The 20,941-nt window shown below is 51.6% G+C and overlaps 1 protein-coding gene across 7 annotated transcripts in view; it reads right to left on the bottom strand.

Moving 5' to 3' along the window:
* Positions 1 to 20,941, bottom strand: part of EPB41L1 (erythrocyte membrane protein band 4.1 like 1) — a 110,476-nt gene that overhangs the window by 49,056 nt on the left and 40,479 nt on the right. For all 7 annotated transcript variants that reach the window (XM_024743072.1, XM_024743073.1, XM_024743077.1 and 4 more), the window contains exons 2-5: positions 3,790 to 3,980; positions 2,745 to 2,909; positions 718 to 822; positions 69 to 111 (exon numbers count right to left, since the gene is read on the bottom strand). In XM_024743072.1, coding sequence (XP_024598840.1) covers positions 69 to 111; positions 718 to 822; positions 2,745 to 2,909; positions 3,790 to 3,966 — 490 coding nt within the window. In that variant the 5' untranslated portion in view covers positions 3,967 to 3,980. The remainder of the gene's footprint in view (positions 1 to 68; positions 112 to 717; positions 823 to 2,744; positions 2,910 to 3,789; positions 3,981 to 20,941) is intronic.

Genomic DNA, 20,941 nt, shown 5'->3' with positions numbered 1-20,941 from the left:
GGGCCCTCAAGGCCTGGAGCCCCCCCTCCACCTTCCACTACCAGTTCCAACCACAGCAAGTCACTCACTCCGGATCTGCTTCTTGATTTCCTTGGAGGGGTCCAGCCAGTTCTGTAGGAGAAGATAGAGTTCATTAGAGGGAGATGGAGGAGGGGACTTGGGTAGGGCTAGGAGAGAGAAACGTCCCGAAATGCCCTGCCAACAGCCCCTCAGCTGGGAACACCCTTCTCTGGCTGAGCTGTCTGGGTCCCTTCCCCAGGGGACTGGGAGGTAAGGGAATGAGGCCTGGCTTCACTCAGGGTTTGGGACCCGGGGCCCTGAGCCTGTTAGTGCTTGGAGGCAGCACGGTGAACGGGTAATGCAGCTGCAGTGGGATTGGTGGGAAGAAGGAAACTCGGGCAGGAGTTTCCCAAGGGTGGGGAAGAGGGGCTGGGGGCGAGTGCCTCAGCTCCCACAGGAAGCCATGCCACGGCTCTCCAGATACCCATCTGGGGCTGACTTGCAGGCCCCCAAGGAAGGGGCACAGGGGAGACAGAGAACTGAGGATGGACAGGGCAGGCTGAACCCTGGAGGCGTGCAGACAGAAGGTACCTAATGAAGATCTGAGGACTGATGGAAGCCATGGGATGTGGCCAGGCCAATGGGGGCCTAAGGGAAGAGACCCCCCCACCACCCAGGGCAGGCCTTCCAGTCAGCCCCACTCCCCAGTCCAGGCACCTTCTGGCTGTCGGCATCACAGAAGGTCAGGCCAAAGTAGTCCTTCTCCAGGAGGTTGAGGTGCTCACAGACCAGGTCAAACAGCACCTGGCCCCGGCCGTGTTTCTGAAGAGAAGAGCAGAGCTGCCATGAGGCCGGAACGCACCTCAGCATGGGGCGGGGAAATGCCCCAGGCTCCACCAGGACGACCTGAAAACCTGCAAGAGGTTTCCAGCATCTGGGGAGGATCTCAGCACTCCTGCCACCCACCTGGCTCTCCTCTCCAAGTCCTAAGGAATCCTGGGGGGACACTAATGCCTAGCCCAACAACTGCCTTCTTCCAAGCCCTGCTGGGGCCCTCCTAGAGCTCAGACCTGCTTGGGGGAAAGCTAGAATGGGGTGGGGGAGTGACTGATTTTTCCTTCCTGTACAGTGATTAGGAGAAACAGGCTAAGTTGGACCCAAGGAGCAGAAAACCAAAAGTCTGAGTTTTGAGTGTGAGAGGAAGAGACAAGCCACCTGACATGTGAGGGACATGGGCAGGGGAGGAGGGGAGGGCCTGGGACTCAGGGTCACAGCGTGACTGTCCTCCCCTGGCCCCTCCCCTTACACTAAGGGCGCATCACCTCTACCCAGGCAGCAAGTGAGGTTCCACAGGGGCTCACAGAGCCTAAATCAGCCTCAGCTGCAAGCAGCACTGTTCGAGCCACCTTCTCCCCTCAACTCCCATCAGCAAGGCGTGGTACCTCTCTGAACACCATCTGGGCCTGAGGATTCAGAAGGACAAAGCCCAGAACCTGGCTGGGTACCCCAAACCCACAGGGGTGAGGATGAGCATCGATAAAGGGATCACGGGGCAGGGGGCACATGAAGCAGTCACTACCCAAAGAGGCAGCGGACTCCAGGGAGCGGGTGAGGTCCCCGCAAGGTCTGGCTAGGTCACTGGGGACTGGCACCAGGCCTGAATGTGGGGAGCAGCTGGGAAACCAAGGGATTCCTGAGCCTGGAGGAGAGCTTCAGAGAGAGTGGCCTCGGCCAAACCCTTACACTCTTCTAGGGGAGCTGAAACAGCACCTTGGGGCCACCATGGGCAGGAGGAAAGAGGGAGAAGATATCCCTTTGTTTTGCCCAGGAGTAGGCCAGATGTCCACCCTGCAACCTTTCTATGGAAGAAATAAACATTAAAAAAAAAACAAAAAAAAAAACCCAACCCGGCAAAGACGACAGAGCCAGCCTCCCAGGCCTCAGAAGTCGGTCCCTTAAGACCAGGGATCAGGGGAGAAAGGAAGGTGGGTCCTGTAACTCTCAGCAGTAAAGCCACCCTCTGGACTCTTCCATACACGTGGATGGGCCAGGAATGGTGCCTGGACCGCGGCAGAACCTTGAAGGGGGCAAGTGAGAGCTCAGAATTCGGGTGGGAGTTCCAGCCTGTACAGGAAAGGGAGATGCTACATGTGGGACCAGGAGGGCTGACCCCAGAGAGGAGGTGTCTGCTCAGCCACCCACTGTGGGCCAGAGCCATGCCACAGGGTGTCTCCACAGCCTGGGGGGGAGGGTCCTTCCAATGGGCCACCTCCCTATGCCTGGGGGACACCTCCCCATGGAAGCCTCGAGTGACCAGTTTGTCCTGGTGCCCTGGATAGGGTACTTCACAGGGAGAAGCGTTCTCCACACCCATTATATACATGAAAATGATTCTGGTTGAAACCTCAGCGTCTGCTGGGTGAGATGAAAGAGCCCAGGTCCTACCAGGCTACAGATCAGCCCTGAAATGGTGACTCCTTGCCGAGGTACAGCCACCCTGATTCCTGGCACCAGCCCTGTGCCTCGCCTAACACTATCTGCAATGAGAAGAGCCCTCTGCGGGCCTCAGTGCCACCATCTGTGCAAAGGAGGGCCGGCTGGGTCATCTCCCCAGGACGCGGCAGTCGGTCCAGGCCTCCTTGAAGAGTGGATGCCCTCTGGCTTGGCCCAGGCTGAATGCGCACAGAGGCCTGTCCTGGCTCTGAGGATGGTGGACCAAGGACGGGGCCTGTGATGCTCCCTACCTCCACCTCACACTCATATTCAGAGGCATCGAGCAGAGTGACTCGGCAGACGGCACTCTTGTATTTCTTGGCAATCTTCTGGGGCGACTTCTGGGCCTTGCTGGGCGTGGTCCTCTCCGACAGGCCATCGGCCTCCCCGAAGTCCTTCTCCTCCATGTCTAGGCTCTACGGGTCCAACCAAGGGAAGGGTTTAGTCAGCGGGCTAGAAACCATAGCTTTGCGTCCAAATGAGATGCAATAAGGATGCAGCTGGGGCTCAGACAGACCCCAAAATGAGAGCCACTGCCCCCTAAGACCCCCCAGGTGACCACGGTCAATGATGGGTGTGTGCAGGAAGAGAGCCAGAGCTTCTGCGTACAATGGGTGGGCTCATACGAGGGGTCCACTACTCCCCTGCAGGTGGGAGCTGTCCTATCTGCCGAGAACAGCGCATGAGTGATCAGGACATGGTCTCCTCCTCCTCAGTCTGTCACTGGGTCTAGCATGAGGCTGGGACTGATCTAGTGGAGGGAAGGGAGGTCAGAGCCCTGCCCACTAGTCCTAACTCTGTCACTGACACCCTCAATGACCTTGGCCAAGTCCCTGCCCTCTCTGGTCCAGCTGTGAATTCGGGGAGGTGTGAATTCAATGGCTAGATGATCCCCCAAGTCCTCTGTCTCTTTTTAGGGTGATGAATTTTGCTCTGCAGTCACCCTGGGCTTGCCCCGCTAGAATGGACAGCCTTGGGGGATAGGAAAATAAGGTTGAAAGAACACTGGTTTTCAAAATCAGATCTAGATCTGACTTGCACTTCTGTCGCTTTATAGCAATGTGACTTTGGGTAACTCACTTCACCCTGCTGAGGCTCTGTTTCCCCAAGTGTAAAATGGGGAAATCAATAGTTACCTTCTTAGGTCTCAGGGAATTAATTACAGAAATGAACACTATGCCCCCTGCACAGTGCTTGGCATGTAAGGGGTCAATAATACATCTCAGTTTCCTTGTTGCCTCCCTTCTGGAGGACTGGCTGGGCAGGAAGAGGGATCCCGTGCTCTCAGGCACACACCTGTTCGGCAGGCCGGGCGTCCTGATGGGGTGGATGCTTCTCATTGGAGTTGGCCTCGGGATGGCCGTGGCCTGCGGGGGTCACAGGGGTAGTAGCTGCTGCGGCTGCCTCAGGCTGCTGCGGGGCCTCCTCCTGAGCCTTCTTCACCTCAGAATCTGGGCCTGTCTCTGTTGTCATGGTGACCAGCACGCCTGCATTGGCACAAAGGAGAGAGCACGTGATGGGGGAGAGGGGTAGCAGTGGTACGACAGAACGGTGTGAGGGGCACAGGAACTACACGTGGAGAGAGACAGATGGAGACAAACGGACAAAGAGCCACAGAGAGAAGGAGGAGGGAGGGAGGGAGAGACAGAGGAAGTGAGGATGGGGACAGAGTCATGAGAAGTGAGGACTCGGTGGCAACAGCCGAGGTCACAGACCCCCACCCACCCTTGTGCCATATAGCTCCTCAGGGACTCCAAGCTCTTGGCCCAGGTCTGGAATCAGGGCCCTTCCTAAGGGCGAGGAGAGTCTCTCCAGGGGGCCCCACTCTGCCAAGAGCACCAGGGACAGTCAGTGACCACCTCCAGGCAGGCCCTTGGCCAGGCTGTCTCTCCCACTATAGCACCTGGCACACGGTAGCCCCTCAATCAATGTGGGATAAATGGAACTCAACCCAAAGAGCCCTGTGCTCCTGGCCTTTCCAGCCCTGACATCGGACAAGGCTCTTCATGCCCCAAGCCTCAATAATTCCTGCCCCCTGACTTCACAGGGATGTTGTCAGGATGTACTTAAAGGGATAACGCAGGAAGGTACTGTTAAAAAACGCATAGCCCTGATGATGTCAAAGTCAGGCAAACTGGACTCGGGCTCCACATCTGCCACAAATGGGCAGTCGGTTGGTCTCACTAGGACTCATCCAAAAAGCGAGGGACTTAGAAATTATCTCTGCAACTGATTATTCTTATCATTTCCCCCTCAGAGCAGGAAGCGAGGAGATTTCAGAGAATCAAGGACCTGTTGCCCAGCTGCTCTTTGGAATAAGCAAATTGCAAAGAGAGAAAAGGAGCGAGAGAAAGAAAGAAAGAGAGAGAAAGAAAGAATGGCATGGCCCCATTTTTATATTAAAAAAAATACCAATAACCTCAACAATACATCTTTGTGTTTGTACACATGTAGTAAAAGATCTGAAAGGATAACCAAACTGTTAAGAGAGGTTAATAATTCAGAAGTAGATAGAGGAAAAAGAGAGAGGGTGGGATAAGAGAGGGAGCTTCATTTTTTACTTCATACACTTTGGAATTACTTTATAATTTAAAAAATACATCTATATTTTTTTAACCCATGTTGTTTGTTTGTTTGTTTGTTTTTAGGAAGGCAAAAGCACCCATTTCTGACCCCCATTGATCAAAACAAACCTCTCAAAAAAAAAAAAATTTGGAGCTAAAACCGGGTAACAGAGAAATGAGCAGGAACCCGCACCGCTGAGTCTAAAGCCTTCCTCCGAATCCATCATACTAAATGAGAAAGATCCAGATGAGACTTGGCAGGTCCCTCCCTCACCCCACCCACCATGGGGCCTTGGATGGGCAGTTAGACAGACAGACACAGGATTCACCCTGGGCTGTGCACATGCTCCAAGCCCCAGCCCCACCTTTCCTTTTTATTCTTCAGTTTCTCCCCCTGCCTTCCAGGGGCCACCAGCCCCACCCAAAGCAAGGGGCACTGGACAGAAAGTCAGGGGCCCTGAGCACCCAACTCAGCCACCCAACATCTCTAGGGCCCTAGAGAGGACACGAGCATCCTCAATTCCCACCTCGTGGATAATGAGTGGAACACTTTGTAAACTGGAGCTCATAGCACAAATGAGAGGATCTGTTGTTACAGATGCCGCCGTTAAGAAGACGAGGAGGAAGGGAAGGTCTTGGTCCACATTGCCTCAACCCCACCCAAAAATGCTTTCCACTCACGTCATTACCCCGGGCTTTAAGGGTATAATTTAAAGCCATAGTTAAATAAAGGCTCTCTGTTGCTTATATGACACTAAGTGCTGACTCTGTGCCAGAGCTCAAAGCAAGAAGAGCTGCTCAGGGGGGCTCACAGCCTCATGGTGTCAAACTGAGACATATCTGCCTGGCTCTGGATTTCTTCTAAGCCCTCACTGGAGGATATCAGCCATAATGCTAGATAAGGCCTACAGGGAAGAGCCCTTAAAATAAATGCTGGCTTAATTTTGCTTCAAAAAAAAAAAAAACAAAACAGAACCCATAGACTAATCTGTATGTTTTGTGCTGGGAGAAGCAGAATCCACATGCCCCTCATGGGTCCAGGGAGCCCAGCGCATCTACTCCCACCTCTGCCTCAGTCTGATTTCAGCCCGTACTCTCTGAACCTTCCCTGGGCCTGCATCATCTTGGAAATAGCCAGGAGAGTAATCTTAAATAAATATCCCAGTCTTTCACCACCCAGGTCTCCAGCAGAGGCTGCTGGCATGACTGCCTGGTGCTGGGAGAACCTCAGAGGAAAGGAGCTGGAAGCCTTCTGAGATAATTAGTCTTCTCCTCTTCTTTTACAGGTGAGACGCAGAGAGCAAAAGAGGCTTGAGTGGGACTTCCCTGGTGGAACAGTGGTTAAGAATCCGCCTGTCAATGCAGGGTTTGAGCCCTGGTCCAGGAAGATCCCACGTGCCGCGGAGCAACTAAGCCCGTGTGCCACAACTACTGAGCCTGCGCTCTAGAGCCTGCGAGCCACAACTACTGAGCCCATGTACCGCAACTACTAAAACCCGAGCGCCTAGAGCCCATGCTCCGCAACAAGAGAAGCCACCACAATGAGAAGCCCGTGCACCGCAACGAAGAGTAGCCCCTCTCGCTGCAACTAGAGAAAGCCCACGCACAGCAACAAAGACCCAACGCAGCCAAAAATAAATTAATTAATTAACTAAAAAAAAAATATATATCATGGAAGGGACTTCCCTGGTGGTCCAGTGGTTAAGAATCCACCTTCCAACGAAGGGGACGTGGGTTCAATACCTGGTTGGGGAACTAAGATCCCACATGCCGCGGGGCAACAAAGCCTGCGCCCTGCAGAGCCCACACGCCATAACTGGAAAGCCCGTGTGTCCCAACTGCTGAGCCCATGAGCTCTGAAGCCCGTGCGCCACAACTAGAGAGAAGCTCACGTGCTGCAACGAAATATCCCGTGTGCTGCAGCTAAGACCCGATGCAGCCAAATAAATAAATATATATATATATATATTTAAAAATCATGGAATCATGGAAAATTTTCACCAGAGTGAAAAGGCATGATACACAACAGTTTGTACAGATTGACCCTATTTTGATTAATGCACACATACAGTTCCAGAAATTTCAGCCAAGTATATTAACTATGGTTGCTTCTAGAAGGCAGGTCTACAAATCATTTTTTTCTTCTTTCTGTTTAACTGTAGTTCTCATTTTTTTCTACTATACTTGGAGATTTCTTGAATGATTTAAAAAAACTAGAAGTTAAAAAATAAATTTTTCCAATGCACATGGCCTGGTATGACAGGATGAGAAAGAGATAAACAAAATCTGTTTAAATTCTAAAAAAAGTTATGAATTAAAAAGAAAAATCACATTATTATTTTTTAAACCTATGATGAGATCCTTCTGTATCTCACAAGTCCAGGGATAACGGCATTCTCTCACTGGGGCACAGAAAGCGAGCCAAGAACCTGGCCTTGGCTTCTACCACAGCCAGTCACGTGGGCACAGTTCTGCCCAGGCCCAGGTCAGCACAGACTGATGGAGCCCGCTGCGCAGCCAAGCCGGCCAGGCACCGTCGGGGACCCAGAGGGACATGTGCTGGTTCCTGTGGAGCTCATCGCAACACAGGAGGAGGATACTCACCCAGGATGTGACTTAGATTTGCCAGTGTACATTTCAGCCTCTAGAAGATTCTGGGACCTGGTGATCAGGAGTATGGCCTGGAGTTCCCAAAGAAGACTTAGAGGGTAGGGAGTGCAGGGTGAGGGAGTTAGGTTTTGAAAAAAGGGAGAATCTAGACAGGAGACGGCAGGGAGGGCATTTGGGCTGAGTCATTACGCGGGCAAACGCCCAGATGTGGGAATAAGTAGGGCTGTGCGGAGGACAGGGAGGAGCCTTGACATCCTGACTCCTTGGAACAAGAAGCCTAGAAAGGTGAGCTCCACCCAGCCTGGCAGGAGGGACAGGCTGGAGTCAGGGAGAAGGGAAGGAGTGCGGTGGGGGGATGGGGGCTGGCAGCCTTGCAAGAGTCAGAAGTGTTACTCTGCTGGAAAGGGCAAGACTCCCATTGCTGAGCCACTGTGGGCCAGGCCCAGCATCAGGGACCCCATACACAGTCATCTCATGGACCCCTCCATGCAGGGCAGCAAGGCAGGGGGCAGACCCAGGTCAGTCAGACCTAGACACGGAGCCCGGCTCCACTACTAGCTCACTCTGGGACCTTGGGCAAGTGACTTCACTCCTCTGAGCCTAGGTCACCTCACCTATAAAACAGAGATAGTCTTCCCTCCCTCTCAGGGGGGTGATGGAGATTCAGGAAAATAACATAAAGACGGCACCCAATAAAACAACCCTGAGAGGGTCCAGAATTACAAGCAGTAATGGGAAGCCAGAGTGGGGAGTGGTCTGGGAAGCAGTTTAGAAGTGGCCACCCAGGGACTTCCTTGGTGGTCCAGTGGCAAGACTCCATGCTTCCACCGCAGGGGGCACGGGTTGAATCCCTGGTCGGGGAACTCAGATCTCACATGCCGCATGGTGCGGCCAGAAAAAAAACAAAAAAAAAAGAAGTGCCCACCCATAACAGATGCATAGAGGGAGACAGAGGCCGGCAAAGCCTAACTGATGACACTAACATATGAAAACCCAAATGCACAGGATTAGAAAAGGGAAAGGTCAGCCAGAGAGGTAAATTCTGACAGTGCCTGCGCCAGCCCTGTCTGGAAGAGAGGGGCCCAGTGAGGCCCAGCATGCTTGCCTGGCCCCCTCTGGGGCCAGCTCAGCAGGCTGTCAGCCTCTGATGCTCTTCAACATTGCAACCACTGGCTGGATCCCCGGGTTTGCCTTCCGGGGTCACTAAGCAGCCTTCAGACGCTGTGGCTTTCCATCTCGGTGGCCTGAAGGGGGAGGGTGTCCTTGCCCAGGCAATATCCACTTGGCCTGCAGTTGTACCTCTCAGTAAAAATGAATCGACCGGTTTATACATCAGGCTGTCCCACCAGGGTTCGCATGACTCAGCATCTCTGAGCCCAGTAAATTGGATTTGTTCTTTTTCTCCATCCCCACTTCCGTCCAGGTCCAAGCCACTCTCAGTTCCTGCCTGCATGGCTGCCCTACCTCTTCCATGGCCTCCCTGTAGCCACTCGGGCCCTCTTAGGTTTTATTCTCCACAGAGCAGCCACAAGGATTTCTTCAAACCTCCACTGGATGCCCTCTTTAAAACCTCCAATGACCTCCCATAAAAATAAAACAGAAATTCTTTATCAAAGCTCCGGGTCCCTGCACACAGCCCCTGCTTCAGCTCCCACTACTTCCCCACCCCTATTGCCACCATCACTGTGATGACGGTGTCACACTGGCTTTCTGTCTGCACCTCAGCCACGCCAGGCTTGCCCCGTCTTGGGGTTGCCCTTAATGGTCCCTCTGCAGGGACAGCGGACTTGTCCCCTGTCTCTTGACATCTCTCACCTTTCAGATCTCAATCTATGTGCTCCTTGACCACTCTGTCTAAAGTGGGTCCCTCCTTCTATTTTCTTTTTGGTTATAGCTGGTTTTTCGGTTTTGCTTTATTTTGTTTTTGCCATTTTAACCACTTTTAAGTGTAACAATTCAGGGGCATTAATTACATTCACAATGTTGTACAACAACCACTACCACCTATTTCATCGCCCCTCAAACAGAAAACTCTGTTCCCATGAAGCAAGCATGCCAGGTTTGGTTTTTTCATAAGTTCACAAGCGGAACTTATACTGATTGACTGACTTACTTATTTGTTTCTATTCCTCCTCTAGAATATAAACTCCTCTAGAATATAAACTCCACAAAGACAAAAATTTATCTGTCTCAGGAATTCCCTGGCGGTCCAGTGGTTAGGACTCTGCGCTTCCACTGCAGGAGGCCTGAGTTTGATCTCTGGTCAGGGAACTAAGATCCCACAAGCTGTGCAGCGTGGCCCAAAAAAAAAAAAAAAAAAATTTATCTGTCTCATTTGCCATTTTCCCCAGGGCTTAGCGCAGTTCTTAATAAATAACAACAATAAAGCTAACATTTATAGAGTTTGCTATTTACCAGGCACTGATCTAAGCAGGTTACATCAATTAACTCATTTAATCTTCATAATAACCTATAATAGGTACTCTTAATATCTCCATTTTACAAAAGAAGAAACTAAAGCACTGAGAAGTGAAGTAACTTGCCCAAGATCACGCAGCCAGTAAATAGTGTCAGAATTCAAACCCAGGGAGTCTGGAGTCAGAGGGATGGGTAGATGGATAAATGGAAAAACACATGGGTGATGGGTGGATGGGACACCAATGACACAAGTCTAGAGACCTGGGCTGCATTCACCTTGGGAGCCTTTCTGGCTACCAGCCAGCCAGCCTGTCCTGACAACTTATCAGACCTTACGCAGCTGACTTTTCCATCCAAACTCCTGATTATTTTCCTCCTGATTTTACTGATGAGGACACAGAGACCCAAAGAGGTCTACCGATTTGTCCAACGTCATAAGGTGTGCCAAGTCTCTCTGGCTCCAAAGTCCGTCCCACTGCAGGACATTTCAGCAGCCTCAGGGGGTTCGTGCTGAATAATTTCTCCCAGGGGTGAAGCTGGCTAAGAAAAAACTTCCCAAGATTGAAAGGCAAATACACTTGGAAGAGCTGAATTCAAAATCAGGAATTTCTTGTTTCAGTTCTGCCACTTCCTATCTGATGGGCCTTGGGTGAGTCACTTCCCCTTTCTGAGCATCAGTTTCCCCATTTGTCAAATAAGGATGAGAGCTCCTGTCCTCCCACTTCAGAGCAGGGCTGTGTGGAGCAAGGATGTTTCAGAGAACAAAAGGACTTTGAAACACAAAAGTTACAGTCACGCTAAAGACAAGGGAGAGTATATCACAGATGTTTATGACATGTGTACCGGAAGTGTGCCTTTGCATACATATACATAGCAATGAAACAGCATGGGGGCACACACAGCACGAGTGCCCATGGTCATGAACAATCACTCCCTAGCCAGGAAGGTTCTGTTCTAAATCTGAGACACTGATGACTTCTACCCAGGTGTTTGTGGGAATGCTGAACCAGGTAGGAACTAACGGTAGGAAGGAGTGGAGAGAGAAAGAAATGAACAGGGTGTGGAAGACACCAAAACAAAGAGAATGCTAGGCAGAAAGTGAGATTCTTCTGTTCTGAATGATGTTTTCAGTGATCAGAGTTACCAGGATAATCCTTCTTTCTTTGGGGGAAACCAGGGAGTACATCTTCCCCATCCCCCTACAGCCATCTCCTGGACTGTTGGTCCTCATCTGCACCCCTAGAACCATGCCCTGCTCAAAGAAGCGGGAGGATGAGCCCTTGGACTACCCTTTGAACTCCCTTGCCTGCTAACCTCTGGTTGCCTTTGGCCAATGGGAATCACTGGCGGGAGGTCAGAGGGTGGAAGCAGAGAGGGACAGGGGTATATCTTCCCAACTGCCCTTCCTGTGGTTCTGGTGGTGGCTGAACCCCCCCCTCTGTGACAGCTCCTTGCACAGGCCCAGCCATCGCTGAATTCTGGTAACACTATTCCCTCCCTCTGTTCATTCAGGCCAAAGGGAGGTAATAGCTTCTGTCACTGTGAGTTTGCGGGTACCCCTTGTGGGTTCCCTTAACCCTGCTCGCAGCTTTAGTAACTTCTCCAAGCTGAAGCATCTGAGTGGAATTCTGTTTTCTGCCAGAATCTGACTGATACACCACCTGACCCTAAATAGATATACGAATTAGAGAGGGAGGGGAGGAGAAATTGGGAAGAGGCAGTCTAGTCTAGTGGTTAAGGATAAAATAGGAGGCTGGAGACCTTGAACACTCCCTTAACTTCCCTGTGACTCAGTGTCTTCATCTGTAAAATCACGATGATAATCTCACCCACTTCACAGGTTTACTATGAAAACAGAATCGGACCATGCCCGAAAAGCACTTACATGACAAAATCCACAGTTAGTGCTCAAGAAATATTAGAAATTCTCATCTTGAGTTCTGAGTCTAAAGGCTCAAATGTTAACAATACCATTCCCTTAGAGCAGGAATTTTGGGGGCTTTTTAAAGGGGGTTCTCCAGTATGGAGGTTCCTTAAAAAACTACAAATAGAACTACCATATGACCCAGCAATCCCACTACTGGGCATATACCCTGAGAAAACCATAATTCAAAAAGAGTCATGTACCAAAATGTTCATTGCAGCTCTATTACAATAGCCCAGAGATGGAAACAACCTAAGTGTCCATCATCGGATGAATGGATAAAGAAGATGTGGCACATATATACAATGGAATATTACTCAGCCATAAAAAGAAACGAAATTGAGCTATTTGTAATGAGGTGGATAGACCTAGAGTCTGTCATACAGAGTGAAGTAAGTCAGAAAGAGAGAGACAAATACCGTATGCTAACACATATATATGGAATTTAAGGGAAAAAATGTCATGAAAAACCTAGGGGTGAAACAGGAATAAAGACACAGACTTACTAGAGAATGGCCTTGAGGCTATGGGGAGGGGGAAGGGTAAACTGTGACAAAGCGAGAGAGAGGCATGGACATATATACACTACAAAACATAAGGTAGATAGCTAGTGGGAAGCAGCCGCATAGCACAGGGAGATCAGCTCGGTGCTTTGTGACCGCCTGGAGGGGTGGGATAGGGAGGGTGGGAGGGAGGGAGACGCAAGCGGGAAGCGATATGGGAACATATGTATATATATAACTGATTCATTTTGTTGTAAAGCAGAAACTAACACACCACTGTAAAGCAATTATACTCCAATAAAGATGTTAAAATGAAAAAAAAATAAATAAAGGGGGTTCTCTGTGTTACACAATTTTTCTACTATGAGCATGTAGTACTTAGGAGTCAGAAAAGAAAAAGAAAAGAATTAAAAGAAAAAACGCCGTGAGAGAGAGAGAGAGCCTATTATCCTTCCCCTCTGGGGATGATGGTAATTGCCATCAGGATCTCCCTAGTACGGAACATTCACTTCCTTGAGTGACAATCTCCCGGTGGACATGAATGAAATGACCGCCTGTGAGGAGGGAGGAGGGGAACTGTGCTGCCCCTACCAGCAGGTCCCCTAATGGAGTCAGAGGGGTGGAAACAGGAGCTGGGCCTGCAGTCATTCCCACTGATGCTCAGGTCCGCACACAGCAGTGGGGAGACGGCAATTTGTCAGAGGCCTGCGGTACCCATGGGCACCGCATTAAATAAAACCAAGCAACATGAAGAGGCTGCCACCCGTCAGCACTGGCTTCTTGCCCAAAGGTTTCACGTGCCACCGCGGAGCCACAGACTGATGTGCAGTTGTAGGCCGGGGACCACATGACATGCCCAGAACTGTAGAGTAACAGCATCAGAAAGGAGAAATGCCTCCCGCTTGGACCACACTGACGACTGCAAAGGCAGACAGAGACGTCCCTCTGGTGGGACATCCTCTGAGAGCTGGACAATGAGCTTCCAGGCTTCGTCTCCTGTGAGCTCCACAAGGGTCACCCGAGATAGGTAGGTTTATTCCCCAGGCAGGCTCAGCTGGCCAAGGTCACACAACTACTCAGTTTGAGTAGAGCCAGGACATGGACCCAGGTCTGCTGACTCACAGCCCCATGCCCTTCCCCCTCGATCCTGCTACATCCCACCACCTCCGACTTGCTGTCAACCACGTAACCAAAGCTACCGTTGCTCTGGATGTGGAAATAATAACAGCAGTATCAACCCCTCCCACATGCAGGGTGCTTTACAATCTAAAAGATCCGTTTATTATCATCATTCGCTTGGACCTCACCAATCAGCAGTTGGTGAAAGGGAGCACGGAGCTGAAGTTACAAACATGGGCTTTGGAGCAGTGTCCTTGCCTCCTCGGGTTCCGGGCTCCGCTGAGAACAGAGGCGAGGAGGGGAAAGAAGACAGGAGAAGCAGCAGACCTTCCTTGGCAACGCTTCGTGATCTCGCAGTTTCTGAATCTCTCTCACTTGATTTTGTTTAAACACTAGGAAATTTCATTGTCAGCGTTATTCCGAATAGAGTAAAATTGGAAACAACTTTACATGTCCATCAACCCCCTGTTGATGGCCAAATGAACTAGGATTTATCCATTGAAAAATGAATTACAGAGGCTTCCCTGGTGGCACAATGGTTAGGAATCTGCCTGCCAATGCAGGGGACAGGGGTTCTAGCCCTGGTCCAGGAGGATCTCACATGACGCGGAGCAACTAAGCCCGTACACAACTACTGAGCCTGCGCTCTAGAGCCCGCAAGCCACAACAACTGAGCCCACAAGCCACAACTACTGAGCTCACGTGCCACAAACACGGAAGCCCTCAGGCCTAGAGCCCGAGCTCCGCAACAAGAGAAGCCACTGCAATGAGAAGCCCACACACTGCAAAGAAGAGTGGCCCCTGCTCGCCGCAGCTGGGGAGAGCCTGCATGCAGCAACGAAGACCCAACACAGCCAAAAATACATTCATTAATTAATTAATTTTAAAAAAAGGAAAAATGAATTACAAAAGTATTACATATCTATTGTGAACATTTTTGAGATGGATTTCATATACATTGACAGGGAAAGATGTCAGCCTATAGAATGAAAAAATGTACATTGTAAAACAATAATGCAAGTTATGGTCCCATTCTGGTTTCTATGTTTATGTAGGTATAGAAAAAAATTCCGGAAGGCCCCGCATCACACTGTTACCATTGGGTACTTCTGGAGAAAAGGATTTTGGTTGGGGAGACACGGAGAGAATATGCTTCTGAATTATTAGGATTCTTCACATAAATCTTTTGTAATTAAAATGAAAGAAAAAGGGGGCTTCCCTGGTGGCGCAGTGGTTGAGAATCCACCTGCCAATGAAAGGGACATGGGTTTAAGCCCTGGTCCGGGAAGATCCCACATGCCGTGGAGCAACTAAGCCCGTGCGCCACGACTACTAAGCCTGCACTCTAGAGCCCACGAGCCACAACTACTGAAGCCCGTGCGCCTAGAGACCGTGCTCCACAACAAGAGAAGCCATCGGCAATGAGAAGCCCGTGCACCGCAATGAAGAGTAGCCCCTGCTCGCCGCAACTAGAGAACACAACTAGAGAAAGCCCACGCACAGCAACAAAGACCCGACACAGCCAAAAATAAATAAATTTATAAAAGTGGAAATGTGGCCTTAAATTCTGGTTTAAAAAAGAAAGAAAAAGTAAATATAATATTTTAAAAAAAAAAGGTCTGTTTGGATCAGTCATTTACTTCCCACAGTACCTGCTGTAATGCCATTTCTGCCTGTTCTCTTCCAATCTGTATCTATGGTCAGACCTAATTTTATACCACTTTAATCTGAGTGCTTATAGTTTTATGGGTTTCTTTCTATTTAACATTCGTTGTATCAGAGGGACTTCCCTGGCGGTCCAGTGGTTAAGACTCCATTCCACTGCAGGGGGCACGGGTTCAATCCCTGGTCGGGGAACTAAGATCCCGCATGCTACATGGCGTGGCCAAAACAAACAAACAAAAAACTTCAATTGTATCAGAAATATTTCCACATTATTATATCATCATTATCACACAGCTAACATTCGTGGGTGCTTCATTGTATGCTAGAATGTGCTAGAATGCTAAGAATTTTACACGCCTAAAATCACTTAGTCTTCACGACAAGCTTAAAAGCAGGTACTTGGACAATCCATATTACAGATGGGGATGAACTGATTTGCCAAGACCTCACAGTCAGTAAGGACAGAAACTAGACTTAAACCCTGGTCTGTCCACAGTCCTCGCTGCGAACCTCTCCATCCTACTCCCCTCCCAGGTACTGAGTGGTAAGTGAGAAGAATGCAGCAAGTAGGGATGAGGAGACCCAGGTCCTGGGTCTTCCTACTTGCATGACCTTGGACAAGTCACTTCCCCTCTGCTTTGTCCACTCAATCAATTCTTTCACCAGACAAGCATTTGCAAATCACTTAGCCACACGCCGAAGACAGAACAATGAAGAAAACATGAACACTGCCCTCAAAGAGATGAGAGCCTAGCCTGAATCTCTTCATGCACGGGAAGGCTCTAACCCCCGTCCCACCTCTGTCACAGGGACATGAAATGAAATGAAGAAAGGATGCAAAGGAGCTTCACAAGTGCACAACTCCATAAGTATTTCTGTGACTGTTCACGGCTGCATATTATTTTATCCACTGGATGTTCCCAAACGTTCTCAATCATCTTCCTATTGTCGGGCACTTAGTCCCAATTTGCTACTATTATGGGAGAAGTCTGATGGGGATTCATCCAAAGGAAATTATGCAAAAAGAAAAAAAAAAACCCAGATGCACAAAGACGCTGCACAACCTTTGGAATGACTGAAGGGAGACCAGTCCTTCATCTTAAACTCATGAGGCTGCAAACCAAATGCATGACCCCCACCCCAACCTGCTCCTCCCCCAACCACTCCAGGGGACATCTCAGTGCGGTTTCCACCTTCCTTCCTCGCCAGCCCTCGAGGTCCACAGTGCAGATTTTTTTTTTTTTTGCGGGGGGTTGTTACGCGGGCCTCTCACTGCTGTGGCCTGTTCCGTTGCAGAGCACAGGCTCCGGACGCGCAGCCTCAGCGGCCATGGCTCACGGGCCCAGCTGCTCCGCGGCATGTGGGATCTTCCCGGACCGGGGCACGAACCCGTGTCCCCTGCATCGGCAGGCGGACTCTCAACCACTGCGCCACCAGAGAAGCCCCACAGTGCAGATGTTTTTCCTGCAAGGCCGAGCCCACCCGTTACTTATGGTCCTTACAGTTGCCAAAGGGACCTTCCCAGACATGGTTCTGTCATGCCCCAAACGCGTGCCCCATGCAGACCAAACACCCGCAAAGGTTCCGGCAGCCTCCAGGCTCCTTGTCAAGTGGAAACACCTTTGTCTGACATTTGAGAGAGACTAAAGGGGGTGGGAACTGATGTTAGCTGTGCCCCTGTGGTGTGCCAGCACTGCTCTAGGTCCTTTACATAACAACCCTAATGTGGTCTCAGTCAGATAGGTGTGTTTGTCCACATTTGACAGATGAGGAAGCTGAGGCTCAGATCAGCTAAGTGATAGCCCGAGGGCACGTGGCTAGTACACAGTGGAGCTGGGACTAGAGCTCAGGTCCGGCAGATTCCAGAGCTTTGACAAAGACCCAAACACAAGCTGACTCTGAGTCACCTCCCAGCACCCCCCAGCTCCCTGCACCATCGGCTGCATGCACACCAGACTGCCCATTCTTCAAAGACACCCCTACTTCCCTCCCCTCTGATTCAGGGGAGTGGGTGCCCTTACCCCCACAGCTATCAAAATCCCACTTGGCCTTTGGTGCCCAGCACAAAGGCCCCAATCTCCTTGAAGCCTCCCCTGATCACCAGAATAGGAATCCACGCTGAGATAGGCCACAGCACCTCCTTTACCTCCCCTGTGTCATGTCCGTGTCTCTCTAGGCTAGACTGGGAGACCCTTGAGGAGAGGATGCTTCCCCAGAGGCCATATATGACCTGCAGGAGGTACTCAGGGAATATTTTTCAAATTGAACAAAACTGAGTATGACCTCTGAGAAGAAATTGTGGGCAGCTCGCATTGCCATCAGGAATGTGGCTCTGACTCACACTGCTTAGATTTGAATCCTGGCTCCCCAACAACCGACCGAGCTGTGTGACCTTGAGCAACTGTCTTTTCTTGGCTAAGCCTCAGTTCTCTCAATCTGTAAAATGGGAGGAAGAAGAATTCCTACCTCAAAGGGTTTTGTGAAGATTGTATGAGTTAAGCCCTTAAAGCAGGTGCCTGGCATGTAGTAAGTGCTCGATAAATGTTGGCTGCGACTATTCTTACCCACAAGCCTCCCGCCCACAAAGGAAGCCATGCCAGAGTGCTCCCACCCCCACCGGCCCACCCACGCCCCATCCCCTCCCCTCAGGGCCTCCTCTTCACAGTCCCAGCTGGTGCCCCTGCATTCCCTCCCTTGCATTTTCTGGTCATTGGGTTCCTATCAAATGTGGCAGGGGTGAGTGTCAGGGCCAACCAGCCTCAGAGCCAACCAGTCTTCCCTCGTAGCCAATGGGAGCAGGGAGTCCAGAGCATTCCCCACTTCCGGGGGATCCTGGCCAGGAAGCAGAAAGCCACAGCCAACCCCTCTCTCAGGCTCCCAGCCAGTACCTCTCTGCCCCTACCCCTCAGGACCACAGGAGCACTCGGGCCACAGAGCCACTCTTGCCTCGCAAGATCCAACACGTAGACCTCTCCACCTGGACCAGCCCTGGCACATCAGGTGTCTGGCTCTGCTGGACACCGGCCTGGTATTCCCAGACACTGCCCCAGGTACAATGCCATGGTAGAGAGAGGGGTTCTGGACTCAACCACACACTTTCCAGCTGTGTAACCTCAGGCAGGTAACTTGATCTCTCTGAGCCTTAGTTACTCATCTGTAAAAAGAAGATAATAATAGTACCTACTTGTCAGGGTTGCTGGGAGATAATGCAAAGCACTTACTGCCCCAGTGCATGGCATACAGTAAGTGCTCAATAAATGTCCTCACTCTGATTGTGTAATCATTGGTATTACTCCAGATAAAGATTTTTATCCTTTTTTTTTTTTTTTTTTTGCGGTACGTGGGCCTCTCACTGTTGTGGCCTCTCCCGTTGCGGAGCACAGGCTCCAGACGCGCAGTCTCAGCGGCCATGGCTCACGGGCGAAGCCGCTCCGTGGCATGTGGGATCTTCCTGGACCGGGGCACTAACCTGTGTCCCCGACATCGGCAGGCGGACTCTCAACCACTGTGCCACCAGGGAAGCCCCTATTATCCTTTTTTTATAAATGGGAACACAGAAGCCCAAGAGGCTCACAAGGACACCCATGCTGGAGCAAACACAGAGGCACCTCCTACCTCAGCCGGCCTAGTCAGGAGACCCTCTCTACTGCCCCCGCATGCTCAGACCCAGAACTTGCCTGGGCACCAGCATCCTCTTGGCTCTGCATACTCCCGAGAGGGACCAGGGCTACCAACCACCTATGCCTCAGCCCTGGCCCATTATCTGTGAGGCAGCCTGACCTTTCTTTCCTTCTCACCTTTTGGGGGCAAGGGCTGGGAGACCAATGTAAGGCACCTCCTAAGAGGCAGACTCAGGCTCCAGGCTATAATGCCCAGCGCATCAGAGTCCTGTGTATGGAACAGCCGCAGCAGCAGAGAAGCAGGCATTTGGGCTGCAAAAACCCCAAACCAGTTAGAAGAGCTGGGTACCTTAGTGCTGGCTCTCTCACCCAGTTGCCTGTGACCTTGGACAAGTCATTCTTCCTCTCTAGGCCTCATTCAACATTTCAATATTTACTGAGTGAGGACTACAGGACCAAGTATTCCACTCATGCCGGTTCTGGGAAGCAGTCCTCCATGAAGCTCACAGAACTGGGCCCAGGGAATGGCCATGTGGCCCAGGAAGGGTTTAATAGGAATAATGCCCCCTGCACTGATCTCCTTCTCCAGGATTGCCTTGAGGGGCCCCTCAAGGAACCATGCTCTGCACATACACAAATCTGGTACATGGGATCAGCAGGCAGGCATGACCTCAGACTGGCCAGCAGAAGCCAGCTTCATCTCTGCACGGAGCTGGCAGAGCCTCCCTGGGCCACAGTGGCTCAGAGAGGAGGCTGGCACAGGCCGCCACTGCCGCAGGCTCCATATGGAGGAATGGGTGGGCAGGCGGGCACACAGTCGCCTCTCTTCTCCACACCCTTGTCCGGGACAGGCAGCACCGCGATTCTTCCAGGAGCTTCTGAGGGCATCATTCGCGTCCCTAGCTCTCAACCCGGCCCAGCTGCTACTGAATCTGGAAGACTCCTAATGCTGGGAGGTGGCGGAGAGATAGAGCAGCTGAACCCCACAGGGCCTCAGAGAGGTCCTAAACCCAGCCCTCTTACACTCCCACCTCTGGGTGCAGAGGAGGCAGGAACACACGGCAGTGTCTCTCCCTCACCAATGCATTCTCAGAGCTCTGGGTGGGGAGGGGGTGGGGGTGGGAACTGGGAAGCAAGGACCTCGGCCAGTGCCGCAAAGGAGACCAGTATCCTCAGAACTCTTTCCTCATCCTTGTCCAGCCTCCTACGGTCCCCAGGGACCACCCCCAGCCATAGCCCTGCCAGACAGTGGCCTTAGGATCTGGTAAGTACCCTGATGGCTGTAGTCACTCGCCACCACAACCATGCCTGCCCCCAAGATCTCAGCCTCTTGGGGCCTTGGATGTCCCCAAGTGTGAAGGTGCCAGACACAACTGGGACCCACAAGTCCTCTCCCTCTAACGGGTAGGGGAAGCCTCTGGTCAGGACAACACCAGGCCAGAACCTCAGTGGTCCTAGGGCTAAGTTCTATCCCCCCAGCTTTGGGAGACTCGGAAGGGAGGTGGGATAGGAAGTGAGCCCCGAGTGGGGAAAGGACTGTAACCAGAGGGTGAGGGTGAGGGCGAGAGCTCCCCAGCACCCCAATCTTCAGCCAAGAGACTGTCCTGCAGCATCGGAAGCCTGGACGGAGACGTCCGGAGCGCCCTCGGCCTCCACGGCGGCGGCACGAGTGGTCTCGGAGAACGGAGCGGGCCAGCCCAGCACCCAGCGCAATCGTTCATCCCTACAGCAAGCGTCAGCCCCCTCGCCTGCCCACCTCTCTCTCCAGGCCTCGGGGAGGCTGCAGACCTGGGAGGTAGGGAGGAACAGCAAGGACCTCCCCCGCACTGGTCGGAGGGCCAAGAGCCTGCAAACTCAGTTCCTACCGGTCGGTCCCGACCTCCCCCAGGGCTGGAGGCTGGGCCTCCGGGTATCGAGCCCCTAGCCCCCCGTGCCACCTGATCCCCCGCACGTGCCTACCTGGGTCTGGGGGTCCCCATCTCGGGCAGGCTGGGAGGGGGGCGTCCCCTCGGCTCCTGCGGGCCA

Source organism: Neophocaena asiaeorientalis, unplaced genomic scaffold (assembly GCF_003031525.2).
Source record: "Neophocaena asiaeorientalis asiaeorientalis breed wild unplaced genomic scaffold, Neophocaena_asiaeorientalis_V1.1 scaffold82, whole genome shotgun sequence".
Lineage (NCBI taxonomy): Eukaryota > Metazoa > Chordata > Mammalia > Artiodactyla > Phocoenidae > Neophocaena > Neophocaena asiaeorientalis.
This window is presented reverse-complemented; position numbering and strand designations above follow the sequence as displayed.